Genomic DNA, 22,508 nt, shown 5'->3' on the forward strand with positions numbered 1-22,508 from the left:
CAGAGGTGGACTCTGCAGTCCTTGTCCCTCAGCTGCCACTTGGTCACAGGATCAGTCTGACTAAACTAAAAGGATTGCAGGCTCTCTGTGCAGAGCAGCCATTTCATGATGAACCACAAAGCAGGCTTTTAGAGTGTACAGTGTCACTATTTACAGGTAGATGTCAGAGATCTTCTATAAACCATAACAAAAATTAGAGTTCATTTAGTGACTAAGAAGCATTGCTTTTAAGTCTGACATGGGGCATTTTAGGGGAATCACGTAAGAAAATAGAGAAGCATTGTTGGCTGTTAAAAAGGAAACAGGATACTGGTGTAGGAAGCTGAATGGAAGATGGAGAATTAATATGATCAGCAAGCTTTTTATTTCCCAGTGCTGCATCCTTTCATCACAGTTTGTGTGGCAGTTTGAATGGGAGGATTAAAATTTTATTTTGACTCCTAGATAGGATCTCCTAGCCTAAGGATATTTTATTGAGGTAGTAAAAAGCTTTCTATTAGTATTTTATATTAAAAAAAATTAAACTTATTTAAGTTTTGTGCTTAATATATGCAATATACTCTTTGCTATCTGGAGCCCAGAGAAGTAGAATTGAAGCTTGGTGTGTTGCTATGCACGCATCTGTGGACACTGTGAAGCTCTTCTGCTGTTCCCATGTGTGCATATTTGTTAGAGGATTACTCTGGCAGAGTGCACAGCACTTGCTGAGGCAGTGGAGGGACACTCCAGCTTTCAGGCTCCTGGGCACAGCTGCAGGGAGAGCTGCTGGACCAGCTCACTGATGTGCCAAGGAGCAGATAAGGGGCCTGAGCAGCAGAGGAATGCTCTTTAAAAGGCAAAGAGATCTGACACAGATGTTAAAAATAAACCCCTGCCTCATTTTCAGGGCTTGCTGTGGTTCAAGACTGGTAGTGAGCCATGTTAGCAGCTGGTGTTTTCTCGTTGTTAACACATGTGTCCTGTCATCATTTTCTTCTTCTGCCCAGTTTTTTGAAGTGAAATGAGCCAGTCTCCACTGAACAGGACAAAATTCAGGGCAGAGAGGGAGAGCAGAGGGAAACACCAGGAAACACTGCTGACTTTACTGCCTTTGCCACTTGTGTGACATGAAAGTGATGAAAAGCAGGGTCATTGTGTGGAGAGCTGCACTGTGCCCTTTGCTGTCCGTGTGAGAGACTGAGGTCATCACCTTCCCCTTAGCAGCATTTATTGCAGGATGGTTAAATTTGGGCTGGAGGGGGGAGCTCGCAACATTGAGTAAATGGCACAAGTAGGAAATGCTCACCAGTTTGTATTCAGGTGCTCTCAGCACTTCCCAGCACATCTGAGAATTGCTCACACCAGCTCTCCAGCAGTGGAAGAGGGAGTGGGTGCTGCAGGGCAGTGACAGCTGGAGGCAGCTCTGCAGCCCTGCCCACCAGGCTGCCCCCACACCCTGCCCCAGGGTTAAGCCTTCACCTCAGCTGGTATTTGTCTGTACAGCAGTTTCTTGGCTACTTCATGTTTTAACAAAGCTGGAAGTAAAGTTCCTGTGAGGAGGTTGAAAAGACAGGGACAATTTAGGGATTTGAGTTGTGCCAAGATAAATGGGATGCTGTGTCTAAACTTGACACAGTTGAGATCTTTGAATCTGTGTTGATTCAAAGAGCACCAAAACTCATGAGTTTTAAATATGAAATCATGCACACATATTAGTTTGCAGGTACTGCATCCTTCCACTCTTTCCAAAATCCTACTGCAGTGTCAGTTCATCATCCCAAGGCTACACAGCCCCTTTGTTCTGCTCAGACACTGCATAACCTTTCTGAGCATGCAGAGCTCCCCTGAGCTGTCTCCCTCCTCCCTGTCTCTGGCTCATGTTTGATCCTCACCTTCAGACCCTTCTGGACTCTCCTCCCTCCTGTCTGCCTCTGTCTTTTCCTGGCAGCAGGGCCACAGGGGCTGCCTCTACCAGCACCCCTTTGGTGCTCCTCACCCCTTTTTCCATTCTTCTGCTTGCCTGGGGAGCTTCTGGTCTTTGCTCCTTTTTAGACATCTCTTGCCAATGTTGTCCATGGGAATAATCATCATCACAGATATCCTTGGAGATCCAATTTATTGATTTGTCTTTCTTGCATTAAAAAACTTCAGCAGCAGCTGTTTTCTTAATAGACACATCCTGGTGATGTGCAAGGTCACCCTGCACAAAGTCAGTTTGCTAATAACCATAATGAAACGAGAAGCAAGTGTAGAAGTGACTCCTGTAAAGTATTTTCTGTACTTAGCTCAGAAGTGATGTGCTTGGTAATATTTATCTTTATTGCTGTTGAAAAATGATGGTTTAGAATTAACGAATAGAATTAACTAATTAGAATTAACTAATTAGAATTAACTAATATCAGAAGGTCCCCTGCCACTTGGGGACAAACACTGGAGCCTCATCAGTAAAAGATAAGTCCAGAGCTGGCTTTGCTGCGCTGTGTTTGCAGAGAGGCATCAAAGCAGTTCTCTGTCAGTTCAAGTATTTGATGCTTTCTTACCAACCCTGGTATGTGCCAGCACTGTAAAACATTGCAGTAAGGAAACAGATTGTATCAGAGGAAGGGAAGCAATGCCATTTCATTCACTGTGTAGTGATGGAAGTGGATGCTCCCTACATTGGAGGAAACCAGCTGGTTTCAGTAGAAATGCCTGAGGGAAGCACATGGAACTTGTACTAAGTGTTGGCTCTGTATTGAATTTCTGGAAGGGAGGACATCAAGGGGGAGGAATTAGAAGCTATAAGACAGCAGAAGTGAACTAGGAGTGTTTTATAACCATTATCTAGTTTCAGCTGTATATTAGAAGTTTTTCAGCTTCCCAGTAGCAAGGTATCAGTTTACCTGTTACTTGCCATTACAGATGTTTGCTGACAGTGGGGGAAGAGAGGAAGGCCACTTGCTGACTCTGATAGCTCAAACACATTATTTGGTGGGGTCCTGATCTTGCAGCCATTAAAATCAATGGGGAGTATTGAATTAAAGGTAACCCATGAGTGACCTGCTTTCTCAAGAGGTATATATTGATAAGAAATTTAGAAGAAATGGAATTTAAAAAATTATTTTGAAAGGAAAGGTGGAAGAAGGGGGAAGATTTCAGCCTGGAAAATAAAACTGATTAAAAAATAGTACAAACAGCCTGCTGCTTGTCCATGGGATAGCTGGTGTAAGGGGCAGCAGCAATGTCAGCTGCCCTATTTGCCTCAGTACTATACTTCCTCTCCTGATGGTGAGAATATAGTCAGCCTCTGATGGAGTTTGTTCCTCATCCTTTGGCTCTCCTGAGCCTGCCAGCATGAGTGACAGTGACCAGGTTTAGCTGTGCTGATACTTGTTGGAATAGGAGCACACCCATGTTTGATGGTGATGATGCTCAGTAACAATGGCATTATTTGAACTGTCTGGCATTCATTGTACATACAGATAGGTATTACCTGGAACAGCAGATTTTACTGGACCCTGTAGTGAGTGGTGTTTTTAATTAAGTGCAAAGTTCAAGCCACTCTCCCAAACTCCTGATAGAAACACAGTTCTGTTCAGCATTTGAGATATACTATCAAACTTATGTTAATGTTTTACCTGACTCATTACCTCAGGGTAGAATTCATCATTTGGCACAACATAAAATATTTTGAGTATGGACATGTTCCTTTAATTATAGAGGGCATGTACCTGTATATTTGTATTTATATGCTCTGTATATTATGTGTTACTTATACATATATGACATCAAGTTACTTAAGGATGTTACCATTCTGTAAGCAGAAGGTCCTTCTGCACCTCTTTAAGAGAGCACAGGATAATTTCACCTCAATCACAGAAAACCTGGGAAAAGCATATAGAAACAAACTCTCAGTGAGTGTCTGATGTGCAGTGCAGTAATTCTGGGGGATAGGATGAACAAAGTCCTGAATGACTCACTGGGTGACTCACAAAAGGAACGATTTCTGTGTGCTGTTAGGCAATGCCTGTGGTGGGATCCGCTTCCATGGTCAGGAGGTGTAAAATGGTGGGTGCCTAGGAGACTGTCTCCACTGTACTGGTCTCTTGAACCTACAGTCTCCTAGGATGAGCTATTCAGGACAAATATTACTCTTTTTCCATAACTGGGATGAGATTTCTTCTCATATCTGATAATCAATAGTAAGCTGCTGTTTTTTCTCTCCCTCCTTGAATGTCTTTGATTGAGACATGCTATGGGTTTTGTTTCAGATACTTGCCTGTCTTGGGAGTAGCTCACCCCTTCAGAGTGATTACAGTTAGTAGGGACCTGCTGACTCTCATCCCTGTGCACTTCCCACCAGCAGAACCCAGACCTGCACTTAAACAACTGCAGAGAAAACAGGCAAATTCTTCAGTTAGAGATAAACTTTAAAGAAGTGAGGGTGATTGGGGTTGGTCTTCGGTGTGTTGTGAATTCAAAGGACAGGAGGTGCATTGCTCTCAATTAGACTCATATGAATTCAAAAGTTTCCTGCCTGTGGTAAGTGATGGTTTCTCTTGAGTTAACTGGCCTTCGTCTGGGGCAAGCTGCAGCTTGAATATCACTGAAGACTGAGTTAATACTGTAGAGATTTAGCTGTCAGCCCACTCATACACTAGAATTTCCCAGTACCTTCCCATCTCATGGAGGTTTTATCCCTCATCCTCTGGCTGAAAGCTGTTTACAGTGCCAGAACACCCTGTGTTTCAGTGCCAAGTCCCACTTGTATCTTATTTTCCATACCTGGGGTGGGTACAGCTGCTCTCCCCCTGTGCTTGCTCAGCAGGTGAGTGAGTGGGTGGGAAGGCAGCTCCCTCCCTCCCCTGGGGGCTCCTTGGCCAAAGCTGATCCTGAAGGGTTACTTTACCATGCCCCCACAGCTGTGTGTAGCATCACAGAGCTGATTTCTTGAAGTCTGCATCCACAAATCCTCCATACTATGGATCACTAGTAGTGCCACAGACTGGCTCTGGATGCCAGGGGTGGCCTCTGGCCAAAACCCACCAGCTCCATATCTGGGACACCTCAGTGGGCCCCATTTGTTCAGGGCGTCTGAGTGGGGCTCTCCAGCACTGATAGACAGAGCTTGTGTGCCTTGCTGTGATCCAGCTGTGGGCAGCTGAGGGGCTTGGGATGGTGTGGATTTGGGACTGCTGCCAGCTCAGGCAGACTTGGGATGAAGCTGTTCACAACAGAGATCCTATCTGCACTTGCTCAGGATTTAGGATAAAATGGAAGGAAGGGCAGGGTCATGGAGGAAAAGTCAGGAAGAAAAAAAGCAATTCCAGGCCAGATCAGGGTTTCATATGATGCTGTTCCTGTAGCTAGTCAGGCAATATGGCAGTCAGAAAAAGGAATCTCATATGGAAGTTCTGTGAATATAGGTGTCCAAAGAGGCATAAATTAAGAGCATACCTGAAGATATCTGTCAATGCTCTTAATGTTAAAACAAAAAGCATCTGCTGGTCTGTGCTGAACCACCCACCTTCACTCCATGTACAGTCTTTATCTCCATGTGCAGTTTTTGTCATGCCCAAGTGTACTGGGTTTGGCTGGAGTAAAGTTAACTTTCTTCACAGCAGCTAATATGGGCTGTGTTTTGTATTTGTGCTGAAGGCAGTGTTGGTAATGCAGGGACCTTTGAGTTGCTGCTGGGCAGGGCTTTCACAAAGTCAAGGACTTTTCTACTCCTCAGACTGCCCCAGCAGTGAGGAGCTGGTGGTGCACAAGGAGCTGGGGGGGACAGGCAGGACAGCTGACCAGAGGGGTACCCCAGGCCATATGATGGAAGGGAAGAAGAAGGAATGGGGGGATGTTCACAGGGATGACATTTGTCTTCCCAAGTCACTGTTACACGTGACAGAGCCCTGCTTTCCTGAGGATGACTGAACATCTTTCTTGCCCATGGGAAGTGGTGAATAAATTCCTTGTTTTGCTATGCATGTGTGCACAGCCTTTGCTTTACCTATTAAAGTGTCTTTATCTCAACCCACAAATTTTCTCACTTTTTCCCTTCTGATTCTCTCCCCCATCCTTTTGTGGGGAAAGAGAGTGAGCAGCTGTATGGGGCTTAACAGATAAAGACTTTCTATAATTCCTGTATAAGGAGAAAAGACCTTGAGATAAAAATTGCAATGTTTACCTGGCAAGCTTGGATATGTAAGGGAAGGTTACTGGGTTTGGGGTTTGCTGAGTTTTTGCATTTCTGGGCAGCTAAGGATGCATCCCCCCATTTTTAAAATTAAGCAGAAGAATCAACCAGTTGCAAAGTACAATCCTGTACAACCCCTGTATGTCTTATACTCTTGCATGCCTGATGTCTGCCACTTGTTGGCAGAATTATCTTCAGGATTATCTTTACAGCAAATCTCTAACATTCATCACTGCCTTTGTTTTACTAGAGCCTCTGTTTTGATTCTGGGAGCTCGTGTCACCCAACTGCCTAACAGTGGCCAGAGGCAGAGCACTGCTGAACAACTCGAGGATGTGTACACAAAACTTTTATTTTAAAACTCAGGTCCACCCCTGTTCTCCCACCCAGGAGCCAGCTGAGACCAAGTTTCATGCAGCCACCCATCACCAAGAGGGGGTGACACAGTTATACCCCAAAAATCAAGATCTACAGGGCTGTGTGTTGTTGTAGTCGTGGGCAGCTGAAGCTTGGTGGCCGCTTGCAATCCCCTGGCGCAGGCAGGCAGGAAGTGCCTTTTAATCCAAGGGCAGAAGCACAAGTGGCACAGGCAGTGCAGGCAGTGGGAGTGGTGCAGCTCTGTGCTGGAGAGGTGAATGCAGCAATTAGTTTTCAATAGGGTGGGGTGAGTGCAGCAACCTGTGACAGTCTGCTGCAGAGACAAGCACAGACCCTGCTGCCTCTGGCACACGTGCTCCTGCACGAGGTGCCTTTGGAGCTGACAGATAGGTTATCTTGTTTCCTTCTGAAAACACAGACCTTCTCTGTTGATTGCAAATTTGCCTGTTATGGAAAAATATTCCATATCCAGCACTGACAATTGATTTTGTCATTTTGCCTTGGAAAAAAAAAAAAGGCAGAATGCTTTTCACTACAACATTGTAGTGAAACTCAGACTGTGACAATTGTGCCAAAAAACAAGAATGGCACTGATTGCTGCTCTCTTTCCTGTAAAGCGAACCAATCCTTGTTAGACTGGGTTCTCAGCTCTCTGTTGCCCCAGGACCAGCAGGCAGCACCAGGCAGTAGCTCAGCACAGGCTTCCCTGTGCCATCCTACTCCCACCTCGTGTGAGCTTTCCAGCACAAACACCTTGTTTGCTCAGCTCTTGGTCTCCCTGCTGAGCCTGCCAAGGAGGCTGCCAGCACTGTGGGTGATTTATGAGGCAGGCACATGCCTGCAGCTGAATAGGGATTGCCAGCTCCTTGGAGAAAAGCCACATAGCTGCCACCAGCTAGGCATAACTTTGTCATTGGACCCTGGGTGCAAGACACTGCCCTCTCAGTATCCAAGACACCACCCAGTATCGTTTACCTCTGAATCTGAGCGGTCAGGAAAAGTGGTTGGTGATTAAATTCTTAGGTATTTGGTATTGCCCCTTGTGCTGGGCAGCACCTCTCACACCAGAGCAGGATTGCCCAGCTGAGTGCTGAGTTTTTTACCTTGGTTGGAAAAGACAGACCCCAACAGAAGTCAAATAACTGGAAAAACAATTAGCAATAACGTTTGGGTATGACTTATGCAAATGTCGATCACTGGTGACATTGGAGCAGATGTAATAGTGATCTGAGGGAGAATTTTTGAAGTTAATCCTCTTGGTGGCTTCCAGACTAATTTGTTAAGGGATTGAGGGAGATTTTCTAAACAAACAATGCAGTTGTTGAAGATTATGGTAATGCCACTGTTGATCAGATGTGGCACTGCCAGAGTTTGGATTTTGCTGGCTCAGATTGACGTGCTGTGTTTACAGCATTTGTGATTGACACAGACCTGCTCCAGCATTGCTTGGCATTATCTGATAAAGAAAAATGCAGAACAGTAATTGCCATGTCAAGCAAACTGTGGAGGTGGAGAGGTACTGGAAATACTGAAAATGTTATTCAATTAGGAGCACCCTACTTCTCTGAGCATATTTTTCCAGAAGGAAATAGAATTTTGTGGCATTTCAAAACCTAAATTCATGGTATTTCTAAGAAATGCCAATAGATCTTTTAAAGGCTCTCCTAAGTGTGCAAGGCAGAAAGTGCATTACAACATAGTGCTTCCTCTTAAAAGAAACCACATATTCTTACTTAAAATTTAACTATATTTCTTCCAATGTTATCATTCCCTTATCACCCATCTCATTGTGAATTGTTTAATAGCAGAATGTACAGCAGGGTCTGGAGGCCAGTGGTGTTACAGCAAGGAGGAGGTGGTGGATGGTGCTAACATCCAGCAGTGTGGATGGTACACCTCACCAGATCATCAATTTGTGCTGGATGCCTTTTCTTCTACGGCATTTTCATGGGATCAAAAGTTCTGCCATGGCTTTTGCACAGGGAAGCCTGCAGGACACCAAAACCACAGGGAGCATGACCACAGTCAGTTCATTAGCTCAAGTTTTTGAATACTTAGCTGTACTTACCCATGTAACTGGGGGGCCTCATCTTCACAGAGAAAGGGTTTCTTCACAGGGTTTCTTCAACTTTATAAGAAAAAAAGCATTTCAAGTGTAAAAGTCACTTTCTTTTCTAGCCACAACCAAATCTTTTAAGCAGCATCCTGAGAGACATTCATGTTTAATTTAGTTCTCAGCTCAAGAGGGTAAGGAAATTTGACTGGAATACCAAGGTGCTTAGCCAGAAGCACGTTATGAAGTTTTTTCACAACTTTCTTACAAGAACAGAAGTTGCTGTATCAGCAGATTATTGTCCTTTTTGGTGGGTAGTCTTGTGTACTGGTGAAAGGTGTGGTGGGTAGTGCTGGAGGCTCATGTACAATATGAGAGTATGAGGAATTTGTAGCTCTGCATTTGTATTACTGATCTGTATTTTTGGTGCTACTGGGCATGGCCACTTCAAAAAACCCTAGCAATTAAAATTGCAAGCAGGTAGAGGAAGGAAAGAAATTAGATTTTCATTACTGAATGCATTCTGCATTTTACATTTGAAGTTCAGAATGTTGTTCTAGTCAAACACATAAAATATGTTCTTCATGTCTGAATGCAAAAGATGTAATTTCCCACATGCTCAGAACTCAATTTTTAAAATGCCATGAGAAAAGGTAATCTCAGAAAAAATAGTTCCTTTTGTGAGTCATTTCCTGGTTTTCTGGCTCATGATCCATGCACTCACATCCTTGCTGAGGTCAAATTCATCCTCTTCCACCCAAATCCAGAGGATCATCAATGAAAGTCCTCCTCTAGGTAAGACCATAGATTTGCTATACAGAAACTGAACCTTGACAGATTCTGATTAGAATTAATATACCTGCCCACAGTTTGGATGTTCTTGCTGTCCCCTGAAATCTTTAAATCAAGTCAGTATTTCCCTTTCTAAAGGAACATTTTCACTTGGGTTCGAGTGATGTTATTGAGCAGGACTCACTGGGTTATATTCTGTGGTTGTATAAAGCAAAAGACTGATTAGATGAGAACATAAGTCCCATAGATTCAAAAAATGTGACAGAACCCTGTGAAAACCTGTCTTGAGTTCCAGCCTGCAGTATTGCAGGTGGAAAGCTCAGAGGGAGCAGAATAGTTGCTGCACACTTGCCCTGTTCTTACACACTTGCACAGCATCTTACCACTCCCTCAGTGGGACTTTGGCCTGGCCTATGGCAACCATTTACATTCCTAACATCTCCTGAAAAGCACTGGAGGGCTGCCTGGCTAATATTTACTTTTTCTTGCTCTGGCTGGTTGTGGAGCCCTTGCAGGTGTTAGTGGGTGTAAAGGGATGGGGGGTGGGCAGCTGATCTGCCCTTGTGGAACAAAGATATGTGAGCCTGGACTTTAAAAGTCCCTCCCTGCAATTCCACAGATATTTATTCATGTGGATTTCAATTAGTAATTGTTTTTGTTGCTGTTTTGTTTGCTTTTTTTTTTTTTTTCTAGTGGAGGGTAAGTGTGAAGTGATTGATATCTGGGAAAGGAAATCAGGCTTTGGCTGTGGAGCGACATTCCATTGTCTTGACACAAAATAACAAATAACTCACCTCTAAATCTGTGTCTCGGGAAATTAAAGTGTAAAGCAGTGAAAGTCATGTGGAGGTCATTGAGATGTAAAGTGTGACCTGCTCCCCAGCACTGAGTAGCTCAGCTCTCAGTGACAGCTTTGAGAAATCTCTGGGACTGGGGAAGGGAGGGAAAGCGTGTACCCAGGGCCTGGCTTGTTCTCTCCCCCGCCTGCTTTTTGGAACTTTGCTCTCACAGAGTTTGCAAACACCACCTGAAAAACACTGATTGTTGTGGTGGTGATTTTATATGCAAACACAAACAGGAACTTTTCAGAAAACATCTGCACAGTAAGGGACTGTGTCTTGGCAAAACCAGCCTGAATCCTCCTCTTTTGAAAGGCTCATCTTTGTCAAGGCTGTTCAGTGCTTACTCTTCTCACATCACCCAGGTTTTAAAGGTTTAACTTGTGTGTCCATCTGGGGTGTGCACCCCACATCTGAACTGGGTGTCAACTGTGTGTGGCTTTTCCTCCTGGTGTGGGGCTCTCAGGTCATGCTGGGGAACCTGGCACCCAGCGATGCTCCTGAGCCCACTTTGCTCAAGCCATCTGTCACCTCTGCAAAAATCCCAAGACATTTAGTGTCACCTCCCAAAATGGTGATTTTTGGGATCTCCATGAGACCTGGCACAATCTGGATGGTCCTTGGTTCTCTCTAAGGCCCTGGGGACAGTGCTTAAAGGTTGTGCTCTGCAGCCCAGCCTGGCAAGGCCTTGCTCAAAGCCACAGAGTCATTGGAATGGCACCTCAGGAATTTGGTGCAAGTTCTTTGAAGTGCACTGTTAGCACAATTAAATCATCTAGTAAATTACAGTAGCTCACTGATTTGCAGCAACTTTTCAGGTATTTTGTATCTGTCTGTGTAGTGAGAGGAAGCAGCACTTTGCAGTTACCTGGCCTTGCAGAAGTCTCTTGTGTGCCAGGAGATCCTCATAAAGATCCAGCCATGGGGATAGGGAATGAACCCATGGAAAAGTGTGGGATTCCTGGATGTTATAGGCAGAAATGTAACTCCATTACCACACTAAGCAGCAGTTTGCTTGGCAAGGTGTCCCCAGGGATCTGTCCAGAAAGGGGTTAGTTGCTGTGCATAAGCGTCACAGGTATTTCTTGGACTCTGAGAGCAGCCACATTGACATTCTGGATGCAAAAACATGTCATAGAACTTACAAGATTTATATAAAGCAAAAAATATTTCAGAATTGTTCTTTGGCAGGTAAATAGGGACAAGTGGCAAAGGGAGAAAGATTTGCTGAAGTGGAAGAGGACAGCAGGGGAGGGAGAACAAGGGGGCTCTTCCAGCATCAAAGGATATGTTCTTCTTTCCCAGTTCTCCAAAGGTGTTGGAGAACATCCTTGTTGGTAGAAAGAGAGTGAGACAGCAAAATAGGCAGAAAAAGGGTTCAGAGGGCAGGAAAGGTCAGGGAGAAGGGACATCAGCCACAGGGGCAGATCAGCATGAGGAAAGGGCTGCAGAGGAAGGACAGGACACCCTCAGCAGCAGAGCACTGTGGTGAGTGCTGTCTGCCACATGGAAAACTGAATGTTGTCTTGAAGAGAGAGAGAATGGTCTCTTGACAGCCAAAACAGGTCTGTCTTGCTGTGTCACTGATTCAGCCTCAAAGAGCTGAGAAGCATCTGGGAATACACATTTGAGGATAAAATTTCCATTTGCAGACAGAGAAAACTCTTCTTCCCATCAGCACTACAGCAGCCCTTGCCAAAATTAGTCAGAACTAGCAATATACCCTTTGCTGGATGACATTTGTGAAGATCCTGGTCATGCTGTAGAAGCAAGGAGCATATCTGGATGCCATGCCTGTGTAACCATGGCTTTTCACAGCCCTGTTGTGCCACTGCCACATGTTGTGACAGGAGGAGCTGCTCCCCATCTCTGCCCCAGCACTGGAAGAACAGCAGCAGTTTGGGCAGTGCCATTCACTAGTGCCAGGTCTCATAGCTGTGCTGAAACCTCCTGCTTTGAATATCAAAGTTTAGCCTCTGGATGCAGCCCTAAAGGAGATAACAAATCAGGCCAGTAAAACTCGCTTGACTTTGTAGGCCAGCCCAGATCCTGATGATTGGTGTTGCAGGCCGTTTCTCTAGGAAAAGAAACTGGTCTGATGGCTTTTTAGGATTTGCATTTTTTACTCACTGATGGGAAGCTCTTTGGTTTTCCTTTTCACTGTCACAAGCTCTCATGTTTCTGTACAGACTTGAGTCAAATTTGTATAGAGAAATGCCATTAAAATATTCAGTGAATAAAGGGGATACATACATCAAAAGAGTTAAGGGGGTTATGTGAAATGACTTGTCCTGCCTTTCCCTGGTGACTAATCAGGATCTGTTCTTCACACCGCCTATCTTCAAGGTGCTCTGGAAATCTGCAAGGGGAAACTCCAGAAAACAAAGATTAACGTTAGTGGTTTCTGTAATCTGGCCTGATTTGGAGCTTCCTGATTGATCAGAGCGGTCTGCAAGTCCATGCTAAGCTCCTCTGGCATTTCCTAGTGTCTCCCCACAGGACTGTGAGCAGTGTGCTGTCCCTGTTTATTTTTTCCTGTTTATTTATTTATTTTCCTTGCTGGGGGAGCTGGGCTCCGGCAGCTTGTCCGGGGAGACCGCCGCTGCCATGGGCCCTTAATGAGCTTTTTGAGCACTGAAGCAGCACAGCATCGCCTGGGAATGGCCCGGGCTCCTCCCTTCCCCACGGCGGAGCGGGAGCAGGGGCCGGCGGGTTAACGAAGCAGCCGGGGCTGGCGGGCGGCCTAATGAGCGCCAGGGAGCCGGGCAGGACCCTGGCAAGGCTGCAGCCCTGGCAGCAGCAGCCTCCAGCCAGTGCCACTTGCCCCAGTGCCCCCAGCAGGACCCTGTGCCACTCACTGCAGTGCCCCCAGCAGGACCCTGTGCCACTCACTGCAGTGCCCCCAGCAGGACCCTGTGCCATTTGCCCAAATGCCTCTAGCAAGACCCTCTGCCACTCACTGCAATGCCCCCAGCAGGACCCAATGCTATTTACTCCATTTTCCCCTGTTATTACTGTAGCTGGAAGTGTTAAAAAGCAAAGAGCCCCAAAAGGTTTAAGGCATTTTCCACCCAGCACTTTTGTGAGTGGTGGGGTCTTAACCAGTGCATTAACAATGAAGAGAAGAGTGTTGAAAAAAATAACAAGGAAACAGATTCTTTTTAACCTTTAACCACTCCAAATGGCCAATAAATCATTAGCTACTAATTAACAAAAACAGAAGGGTAACTTACTGTCTGGTAAGCAAACTCTTGGAATCACTGAAAGGCTGGCACTGACTTCAGGATGGCTTTTCTTCTTCCACTTATTAAAAAGACAAACAAGCCAAGCTCTGAATATTAAGCTATGTCATGCAAAGCATTGTGCAAGAAGACTGACTGTCTAAAATAAATATATTTTTAATGTGTACAGTGAGCTGAGAAAATGCAGAATTTACAATATGCAACATCTGACCCCCAAGAAATTTGGTCTCCTCCTGGTGCCAAGTGTAACAAGGTACATTGTGTCTCATCTGCAGGCAGTACTGGTTTGCATTTTCTAAGTCTTGGCCATACTTACAGTCTGCTGCTGAATCATCTCCTCAGCCCCTTCAAAAGACTCAATGGGGTGGCTGAAGCAGGAGGAAGACCTCCTGGCCTGGGTTTGGGCTGGAGAGCACAGCTTTCAGTCTGAGCTCAGGGAATATCCCTTATGTTGGAGCACTCTCTGATGGCTGACCAAAACCACTCTCGCTCTTCCCATCTGTGAGAAAAGTCAAGTGGCAAGTTTTTATCTAGGAATGGAAGTTGGAAAAAAGTTGTCTGGTGGAGGAAATGTTTGTGAGACCTCTGGAACAGGCTATTATCTTGCAGATTAACTAATAAAAGGGTGAGATCTAGGAATCCGAGTGTCACCACTGCTGCTGATTGACTAAACAAACATTTGAACTTTGCAGTATTACTATTACATGTACAGATACTATCTCGTCTGGTTTAATTTAAAATAAGTCTGCCCAGGATTGGACTACTTGCTTAAACCTCTCCAACAGTTTTGTATCCTGACTTGGAAACAGTAGGACATATGATCTAAAATACAAGGGTTAAGTGTTTAGGACAAGGGCTCCCATTGTCTGTGGATCTGTATGTCTTTTCCATTCACTGTGCATCGTTACACCAGCTGTGTCTCTAATAAGTAACTGTGTGGGCTCTCGCAGTTTAAATATTTACTTAAACATAATAGAGAACCCAAACGAAACTGAGCCACATCAGAATATCCACCTCTGATGTTCTAAGTGTAATCACAGTGGATTTGTGCAGTAGATTTGCAAACTATAAACAGATGTGTTTTGATGACTTTCTCTCCTCTGTCTGGTCTCCACTTGTAAAACACAAGTTCACAGATTAAGCTTCTCAGGGTTTTTCACCTGGGAGAAGCCACATGTCTTTCTTACTGTTGAATTTATGGGGAGAAGTCCAAACATTGCCCTGTAACTGAGTTTCACAAAAATCAGATTTGGCATCACTAGGAAAATACCTCCAAGTGGTGTTCTCTCACTGCAACCTGAGAAAGTCACTACAGGTGATCAAAGGTAGTTCCACACCCTGTTGTGGCTCAAGGAGGTCACTCCTCCAGGTCACTGCTGAGACAGTAGATGAGTCTCATGTAACCTCTTCTATGGACAGAAAGGGAGCTGCAGTTTTCAAAATACATCCTAGGAGGCTGCCATTCCTGTAGTCACATTTTGCCTGTGACTCTCTGGGCAAAGGTGAATATCATGGGTTAGACATGAGATGGGAGATTGTCACTTATAGATCAGAACAAGTGATCTTCATGAAAGCTCAGTGAGGCACATTTAGGTTTCATTTCATTGTTTACAGTTTTTGGTAAAATTGCCATCTTTTGAGGAACATAAATATGGTTAATCTTGGTTTACAGATGGAGAAAAAGGTAGGGGACTTATGCTGCCCTATATTGATCCTAAGACAGGACTATTTCTTTTCTCCAGATGACCCTATATGTGACTATAACATAAAAACATAAGAGTCAGTATAACAAACAAAATGAATTTCATTATGGGATGCACAGAATGTTTGAAGAATCATCATGTGATAGTGATAAAACACTGCAACACTCAGGGCTGCTTTTTCTTCCTTTCATTTGAGGCCCGGAATAATGCACTTCTTTCATAGTTTGTTTAAGGGAGACCAGGTTTTCTCTCTGGCACTGTTTGGTACCTCTTCTTGCTACTCAGTGTTACAGCATGTGGTCTTTGAAATTTGAATCCCAGCTTCTTTCTGGAGAAGCACTAACTGAAAAGGCAGCCTTTAGGGTTAGGCAGCGAAAGGTAAATTTTCAGCTCCATGAGCAGGAACTCAGTTACATGACTTGCATTACTATTAATGGGGGTCATGCTGGTAAATTCCTGTACACCACATTGCACATTTACTCATGAGTGCAGAATTGGCACAGCTAATGAAATTTGCCTTTCGGGTAGCATGTATTTCAGGAGATGGGTCTGACAGGCAGAAAGGACTGCTAAGTACCCAGATGAAAGTCTGGCTTTTAACTCCTTGAACATATTTCCAGAAAATAATAGTGTGAATTAATGCTGGTTAGTGTTAGCTGTTCCTACTGTTAGGGATCAGTCTTGCTCCAGTAGGATTTCATTGAGGCAAAGATCATGCTTGAAATGTGAATGTGTGTGCTGTCATGTAGTGTTGGCAATTCACTTTCTGTTGCCTTTTCCAAGTACTACTCACTGTCACTCATTTTCTTTCAAACATAGGCCAGTCCTCTGCTAAAATGGACTTCTATAATCATAAACAAATAAAGTTTTTTTAAATCATTTTCAGCCCTGCTACTTTCCCAACAATGATCCCTCCTATGGCTGAGCATCCCCTGGTGATTACCAGCCTACATTATTCATGGGCATCTTATACCCCTTTATTCTTAAACTGTGTGCATTGCAGTGATGGCATCTTGTTTCCAAAACTCTTCTCTAGCCTTTACTTTGCTAGGCTAAACATGCCAAGTCCATTTTGCCTGTTTGATATGGTAAACTTGCTCTGGCTGCTGTTCTGTGCACCTGCTGTAATTGGAAGGTATTTTAAGTAAATGGAAACAAAACTGCCCAAACATTCCATCCTGTTCAGTGTTATGAAAGTTTCCTCATACACATCTGTGCAACAGCCCAGTGTTGTATTGCCTTTTTAACCTTTCAATCTTACCATGGTTCCTCATTGTTTTGTAGTTAATTAGTAGGGGTTTTTAATTATTTTTCATCATTTAGTGCTGAGAGTTTCAGAGCCTGCAATAGGAATTCATCTAGGAGTCTGCAAATTGAATCATCAGATCCCAAGTTTCATGTTGTGGGATTAATTCTCTTTCTTGCATGCAACTATTCAAATACATGATATTTAACTATTTAAATGCATGATACTCTAAATATCCTTTACATCACCAGTAATCTATATTTAACATTAATCAAAGTATTTAATGATTAAAATCTGTTCCATGATTAATCACTGAAAGAGCTCTTAACTTGGGCTTTCTCTGACAAAGTCTTTTATTTATTTCCCATTATTTCAATTATAAACCATTCCCTGTGTTAGCTGTTGAGAAGATGAATAGTGTGTATTACTTGACACATATTTTGAGATCTTGCCCCATTAATTCAGTCTGAAAATATCTCTTTCCTTTCCCAGTAACATATTCTTGCATTTTGGGAAAAAACCTGTCAAATTCTGTCAAATGAGACTTTTAACATGGTCAGCAAATTACCTTGTGTTTGAACTAAGCATGGTTTGAACTGCCAATAGATTTCTTCTCATTCACTGCAATATTCCCTTTCTTCATGGTTCTGTGTGGTCATCAGAGCCCAAGAGATGCCAGAGATCTGTACTGCAATGAACAGTCAACATCTAGAGAAACACTTTTCAGTTTCTGTGTTATATAAAAGTAAAAAAAAAAATCAATTTGCTACTGCAGCTAGTGACTGTGAAGGAGCAGCTGCAAAGTGCTGAGTCTCATCAGGTTGCAATCATGATTAACATTGGGCAGATCCCCCCTGCTGAGGGAGTAAATACCCTGCCTTTGTCAAGGCTTCCATGTAAGAAACAATAGATTATTTCAGTGAAGCACAAGAACATAAATGTTAATCGAATCATTCCTCTGAATGAATAGAAGTAGCACCCAGAACGTAAACATTTTAATTTTGGAAGGGAAGGCTTGCCTGTCAGTTGGTTAGTTTTCCATGTATTTTTAAATTTACTTTGAAAAGCTGCTCACTAACATTGCCATCATTGCATACAATAACATTTTCAGCACTTCAAATACGTGTGTTTCCTGTCTTTCCAAGCTAGGCAGTGGCAAAGTCCAGGGAGTATCGGAAAAAATAAAATCTGCCTTAATATCACTAAAGAGAGGTCAAAACCTTATACTGAGTAACTGCCAAACTATGTGATCACATTAGTTCTTGGTAGAGGAAATGGAAAATACTTTCCAACTGAAATTGACACCAGGAAACATGTTTTAAAAATGTTTTTTATATATTGGGATACTTAACCTTAAAATAAATGTCTCTATACAGATGATGAAAGTGGCTGTAAGTATGTTAACAAATTTATGTGTCTGTAAGTGAAACAGAAAGAATTTATTTATCCCCTTACTGCTTCCTTGTTTGCTGTACAAATAAGGAATTTCAGAATGCAGTCATGCAGCACATGTTTTAAAGCAAGCGTACAGCAAGCTACAGATGCCCAGCCATCTTCATTTTCATATGGATGCAGCTCCTGTTGATTAACACATCCACTAAATATGTTTGGACTTTGGACTTAAATATGTTTTGGACCAGTGCATCTGGTCAGATCCTGCTGGCTTCATTCCTGTGGGGTGTCCCTTTGCAAAGCCAGTAGAGTTCAGCTCAGTGCTTCTCTTGTGCCCATAATGCCCTCAGAGATCTTGCACGTGTGGTAGATTAAGACCCCTCAGCTCTATATGAACATTAAACATGGAAACAGTTTCCTTACAGGATTTGCTAGTTCTTCACTGAGGTTGCTATGATTCTGTTTGCACATGCACCTTTTTTAAGTCATAATGTACATCTCTACTGGACAAATCTGTCTCTTGAGTTTCCACACAGAAAACATCGTCTCCTGTCAGTCACTCAGAATACATCTAATCAGTGACAAAATTAGTGAAGATGATGAAGGATCTGTTTGTGGTGGAAGCACAGAAATTTGATGACTGGTATTGAATTCCTGGTGGTCCCATAGGAAAGCCTGTCTGTTGGGATCACTGAATTTCCCCACTCAGTAGGTGCTGAAGTGGGGAGAACACCAAGTGACAGCACGTGATGGGCAGAGTGAGCCAGTAACAGTGGAGGTGTGAAGCTGAGTGTGATAATTCTAGCTTTGTGTCTCATGTTCACCAGGACACATTGTGACTGGGTGGGCAGGAGTTTCCTACTGCCTGGGAGAAGCAGAGGTGAGGAAAAGCCAGAGCATTTATTGCTGCTCTAAGCCACATCTTCCATGCTGCACCTGCATCTGTGTGACTGAACGAGAGCAAGCACAGATACATCTATTATTTTTGATTGTCCAGCTCCACAGGTCATTGGTCTCTATTCTCCTGTAACTAGAAACTGGAGGCTTCTCAGCTGACCCAGCAATGGGCAGTGGTTTTTCATGCACTCCATCTTGTAGCTGGAACAAGCAGGTTTCATCTAAGTTCCCTCCAGTCATCAGACAACCCCTCACTACAGCTTTATAGAGGCCTGAACTCAGTTTCTGGTAGCCTGGACAGAGTGCAGCCATCAGAGAAAATGTGATTTAAGCCTTTAATTTAAGCTTCAGTTGTAATAATACATCATTTTAGGGTTTTCATTTCCTTGAAGAGGTGCAAAATGAGCATAATTTATTAGAATTTACTATGCAGAAGTGGGAAAACACCTGTTTGATGTGATTTGGGCCAAAGTGGTTCAGCTGTGGAAAAGACCAAAGCCACTTCTGACCACCCTGTGTATCATACTGGGCATGTGTGGACTCTGACTGAAGTCATCCATCAGGGCTTTTCCTTGCCTAAATGTCATGGGATAACCCAACTTCTGCTGTTTCATTTACATCTTCTATTTTTGTCCTCTTTGGGGGGTAGTAAGAAGTGTGTTGTTGAGCTGACTGAACCAGCATTTAAATCCCACCTGTATGCAACGCTGTATGACATGTTCCATTTCCTTTTTGAAGCCAAACATTGGCCGATTAGGAATTCCCCATGGGCCCTCTGGAGAGAAGGTGGCTGTGGTGACTGTGGACGACTGTGACACGGCAGTGGCCGTGCGCTTCGGCAGCCTCATTGGGAACTACACCTGTGCTGCCCAGGGCACTCAGACTGGCTCCAAAAAGTAAGGATTCCCTGTATTTGTGTTTTCCACTCATTCTCTTTTTCCAGTGGAGATTCAACAGCTTGCAATTAACCGCTGAGCACTAAGTGATTAATCAGTAAGTTGGAAAAACAGACGTGACATAACAACAAAAAGTAACAAAGTTTCATTTGGGATATGGAATTACTTCCACCATTTAAGTTAAGAGTCCTGTCTAAAAAAGAGGTAGGAATAAAGGATGTAAACAAACAACCATTGAAAATCACTGGTTATGAGAAAAGGTTTCCTGTGAAGAAAGAAAAACAAAAATTAGTACTTTTGAGATTAAAGAGGAGGTGAACAGCAAGCAACATAGGGGGATATAAAGTAATGAGTGATGGCAGAGAGACCACTGAGAGACACATGGTGCTCTAATATCCCCAGAGAGGGGCACACTATAAAAACTGGGGCTAATCCAAATGACCAGATGATAACACTTCTCACACAGTGTGGAGTCATTTAGTAGAACCTACATCCACTAAATGTCATTAAGACTAAGATCCTCAGAGGACTTTAAAAGGGTTGGCACTATATGATAATTAAGTCATTATATAAAAATGTACTGCTTCTCAACCTTGTGCTGAGTGGCATCAGCTAGTCCTTGCATGACTGGGGTCAGAAAGAAGTGTCCTGTGGCTACACATTTTTCTCTAATTTTTGTATTCTTCTGCATATTAGCAACTTTTAGGGACAGGTCACTGGATTCTATATGGACATGACAGCTCCTAAGTTAAAAGTTAGTGTTACTGGACAGTCATTTGATAACAAGCTCTGGAAGTGCTCATGTAGCAGAGGGAAGTACAGCTTAAATGTGCTTATGGAAGCAGTAAGATAAAGAACAAAATATAAAGATAAGAAGATAAAGAACAAAACAAAACAAACTCCTTGCAAGTAATTATGAGCATTTCTTTGTTTCTTCAGATCTTTGGACCTGACTGGCCCTCTCCTCCTTGGTGGTGTCCCAAACTTGCCTGAGGATTTCCCGGTGCACAACAGGCAGTTCATTGGCTGCATGAGGAACCTCTCCATCGACAGCAAGCCCATCGACATGGCTGGTTTCATTGCCAATAACGGCACTCTGCCAGGTATGGGCAACCAGTGCCCCAAGGGTCAGCACCACAAAGGTCTCTGCCACATCTGCATGTGGGACATGGCTTAGCATGGCAAGGCTGGCACTGCAAGGAACCCCCGGAAGGGGAAGGGCCACAGGGTTCTGAAATGTCCCCTGTCCCCCTGTTAGCACTATTGAGGGCAAAGCAGCTATGGGGCAGGGACTTCAGGTGGTGTATGGCATTGTGCTGCCACTGTGTCTCTGGTCAGACCTCATTGTTTGAGTAATGTGCAGTCCACACCTGTGCCAGGGAGGCATACAATAGGCCGTGGCACAGGGCACACTTCCAGGATTCAGCAGCACATCAGAAAGGACTGGGCTTGTTTAGCCTTTCTGCATTGCTGGGAGTTTCAGCCAGGAATTTACTCCTAAATTGACTTCTCCTCCTCTATTTTTAAACTACATATTAAATGTCATTTTGCTGTGAAAGCCAGTGGGATTAGTTCACAAAAAAGACAGCACTTACAATGACTTTTTAATAAATTGTGTTTGTTCTGTAAATAAAATTCTGCAATTCCCCAAATGTGAAACCTGCTTCATGGAGCAGCCTGCTGGAAGTTCTGATTTGATTTCCAGTCCCTGGATCCCTGATCAGGATTAGTTCCGGTGATTAGGCATACAAAATGTTCTCATCATCCTAAAAACTGGCTCTTACACACAAAAATGGAAAGTCCCTTCTGTCCATGCTGCTGAAGGTCTGTGTAAGAGCTAAATTGCAGTTCTAAAGTATGTTGCATTGATTGTGGATTAAGGAGAGAGTCATAGCATATGCCTTTGATAGACAGACTTATCTTTGTGCATTTAACACATGATCAGCTTACATAAACTTTTGCCATACACATTTTGCTTCACTGACCTCAAAAACATTTAAAAAAAAAAGCTAAAAAACAAACCTATAGTAGTCATGTCTTCTTTTTATGTAAAAACTCAAATACAGTCATTCAGAGCCTTTTTTTTTATTGAAACCATACAAAGCAATGGTTTTCCTGAATTGCAGGCTGTGCAGCTCAGAGGAACTATTGTGAAACCAACTGGTGCCAGAATGGAGGCACGTGCATCAACAAGTGGAACACGTACATCTGTGAGTGCCCCGTGCGCTACGGAGGCAAGAACTGTGAGCAAGGTAGGCTGCACAGAGCTCTCTGTGCTTGTCATGTGTGCCCATGTCACTCCTGTCATTGCCATCCCATAGCACCTATGTCCAGCTGTGATGATTGAGGGTAACAGAAGATTGCAGCTGAGACTGTCACCCATTATCTATTTGAAATCATTTTAGAGATCCCCTCTATAGTAAATGACATACTGTCATGAATAAGAGCAGCTTTCATTGATTTACTTACATAAGCAAAGTAGTTCCAAAGAACTTGGCTGTATTTAGTAATTTGTTTATAATAAAAATGCCTGATCCTAAGCCCCTTTAAATCAGTGGAAAGAATCCTGCTGACTTTACTGGCTTTGACTCAAACTGGGGATGAATGTGCTGTTTTAATCACTACTTTTTTGGCAAGAAGGCATTCTGTGCAAAGTAAGAGCACTTTCGGTTTTACTGGATTTCTCTTTGATTGAGCACAGTGTGCATATATGTGTAAAACCTCATTACTAAAGGATAAGGAAGGAGCAGCAGGTGAGTTTTATAGGGTGAGAAGAACTTGCAGTCAGTTTTTTCCCCTAGAGGTGAAGAGTAGCCTGTGGGGGGACCAACCCATGGAGTTGGTGCTGTAAGGTGGCTGCTCCTTTGGAGTCTTCCTGGATGCTTCCAGCAAAGAAAACATGCTTCTTCTGGGCCAGGT

General features: G+C 43.5%; 1 protein-coding gene across 7 annotated transcripts in view; it reads left to right on the plus strand.

Annotated features, from left to right (window-relative positions):
* The window catches only part of CELSR1 (cadherin EGF LAG seven-pass G-type receptor 1), a 165,707-nt gene that overhangs the window by 97,972 nt on the left and 45,227 nt on the right, over positions 1 to 22,508 (plus strand). For all 7 annotated transcript variants that reach the window (XM_071423862.1, XM_071423864.1, XM_071423865.1 and 4 more), the window contains exons 6-8: positions 19,432 to 19,589; positions 20,529 to 20,692; positions 21,716 to 21,841. In XM_071423862.1, coding sequence (XP_071279963.1) covers positions 19,432 to 19,589; positions 20,529 to 20,692; positions 21,716 to 21,841 — 448 coding nt within the window. The remainder of the gene's footprint in view (positions 1 to 19,431; positions 19,590 to 20,528; positions 20,693 to 21,715; positions 21,842 to 22,508) is intronic.

The sequence above is a fragment of the Agelaius tricolor genome, unplaced genomic scaffold (genome assembly GCF_023055355.1).
Source record: "Agelaius tricolor isolate 1412-34295 unplaced genomic scaffold, bAgeTri1.0.p SCAF_3, whole genome shotgun sequence".
In the NCBI taxonomy this organism is placed as follows: Eukaryota; Metazoa; Chordata; class Aves; order Passeriformes; family Icteridae; genus Agelaius; species Agelaius tricolor.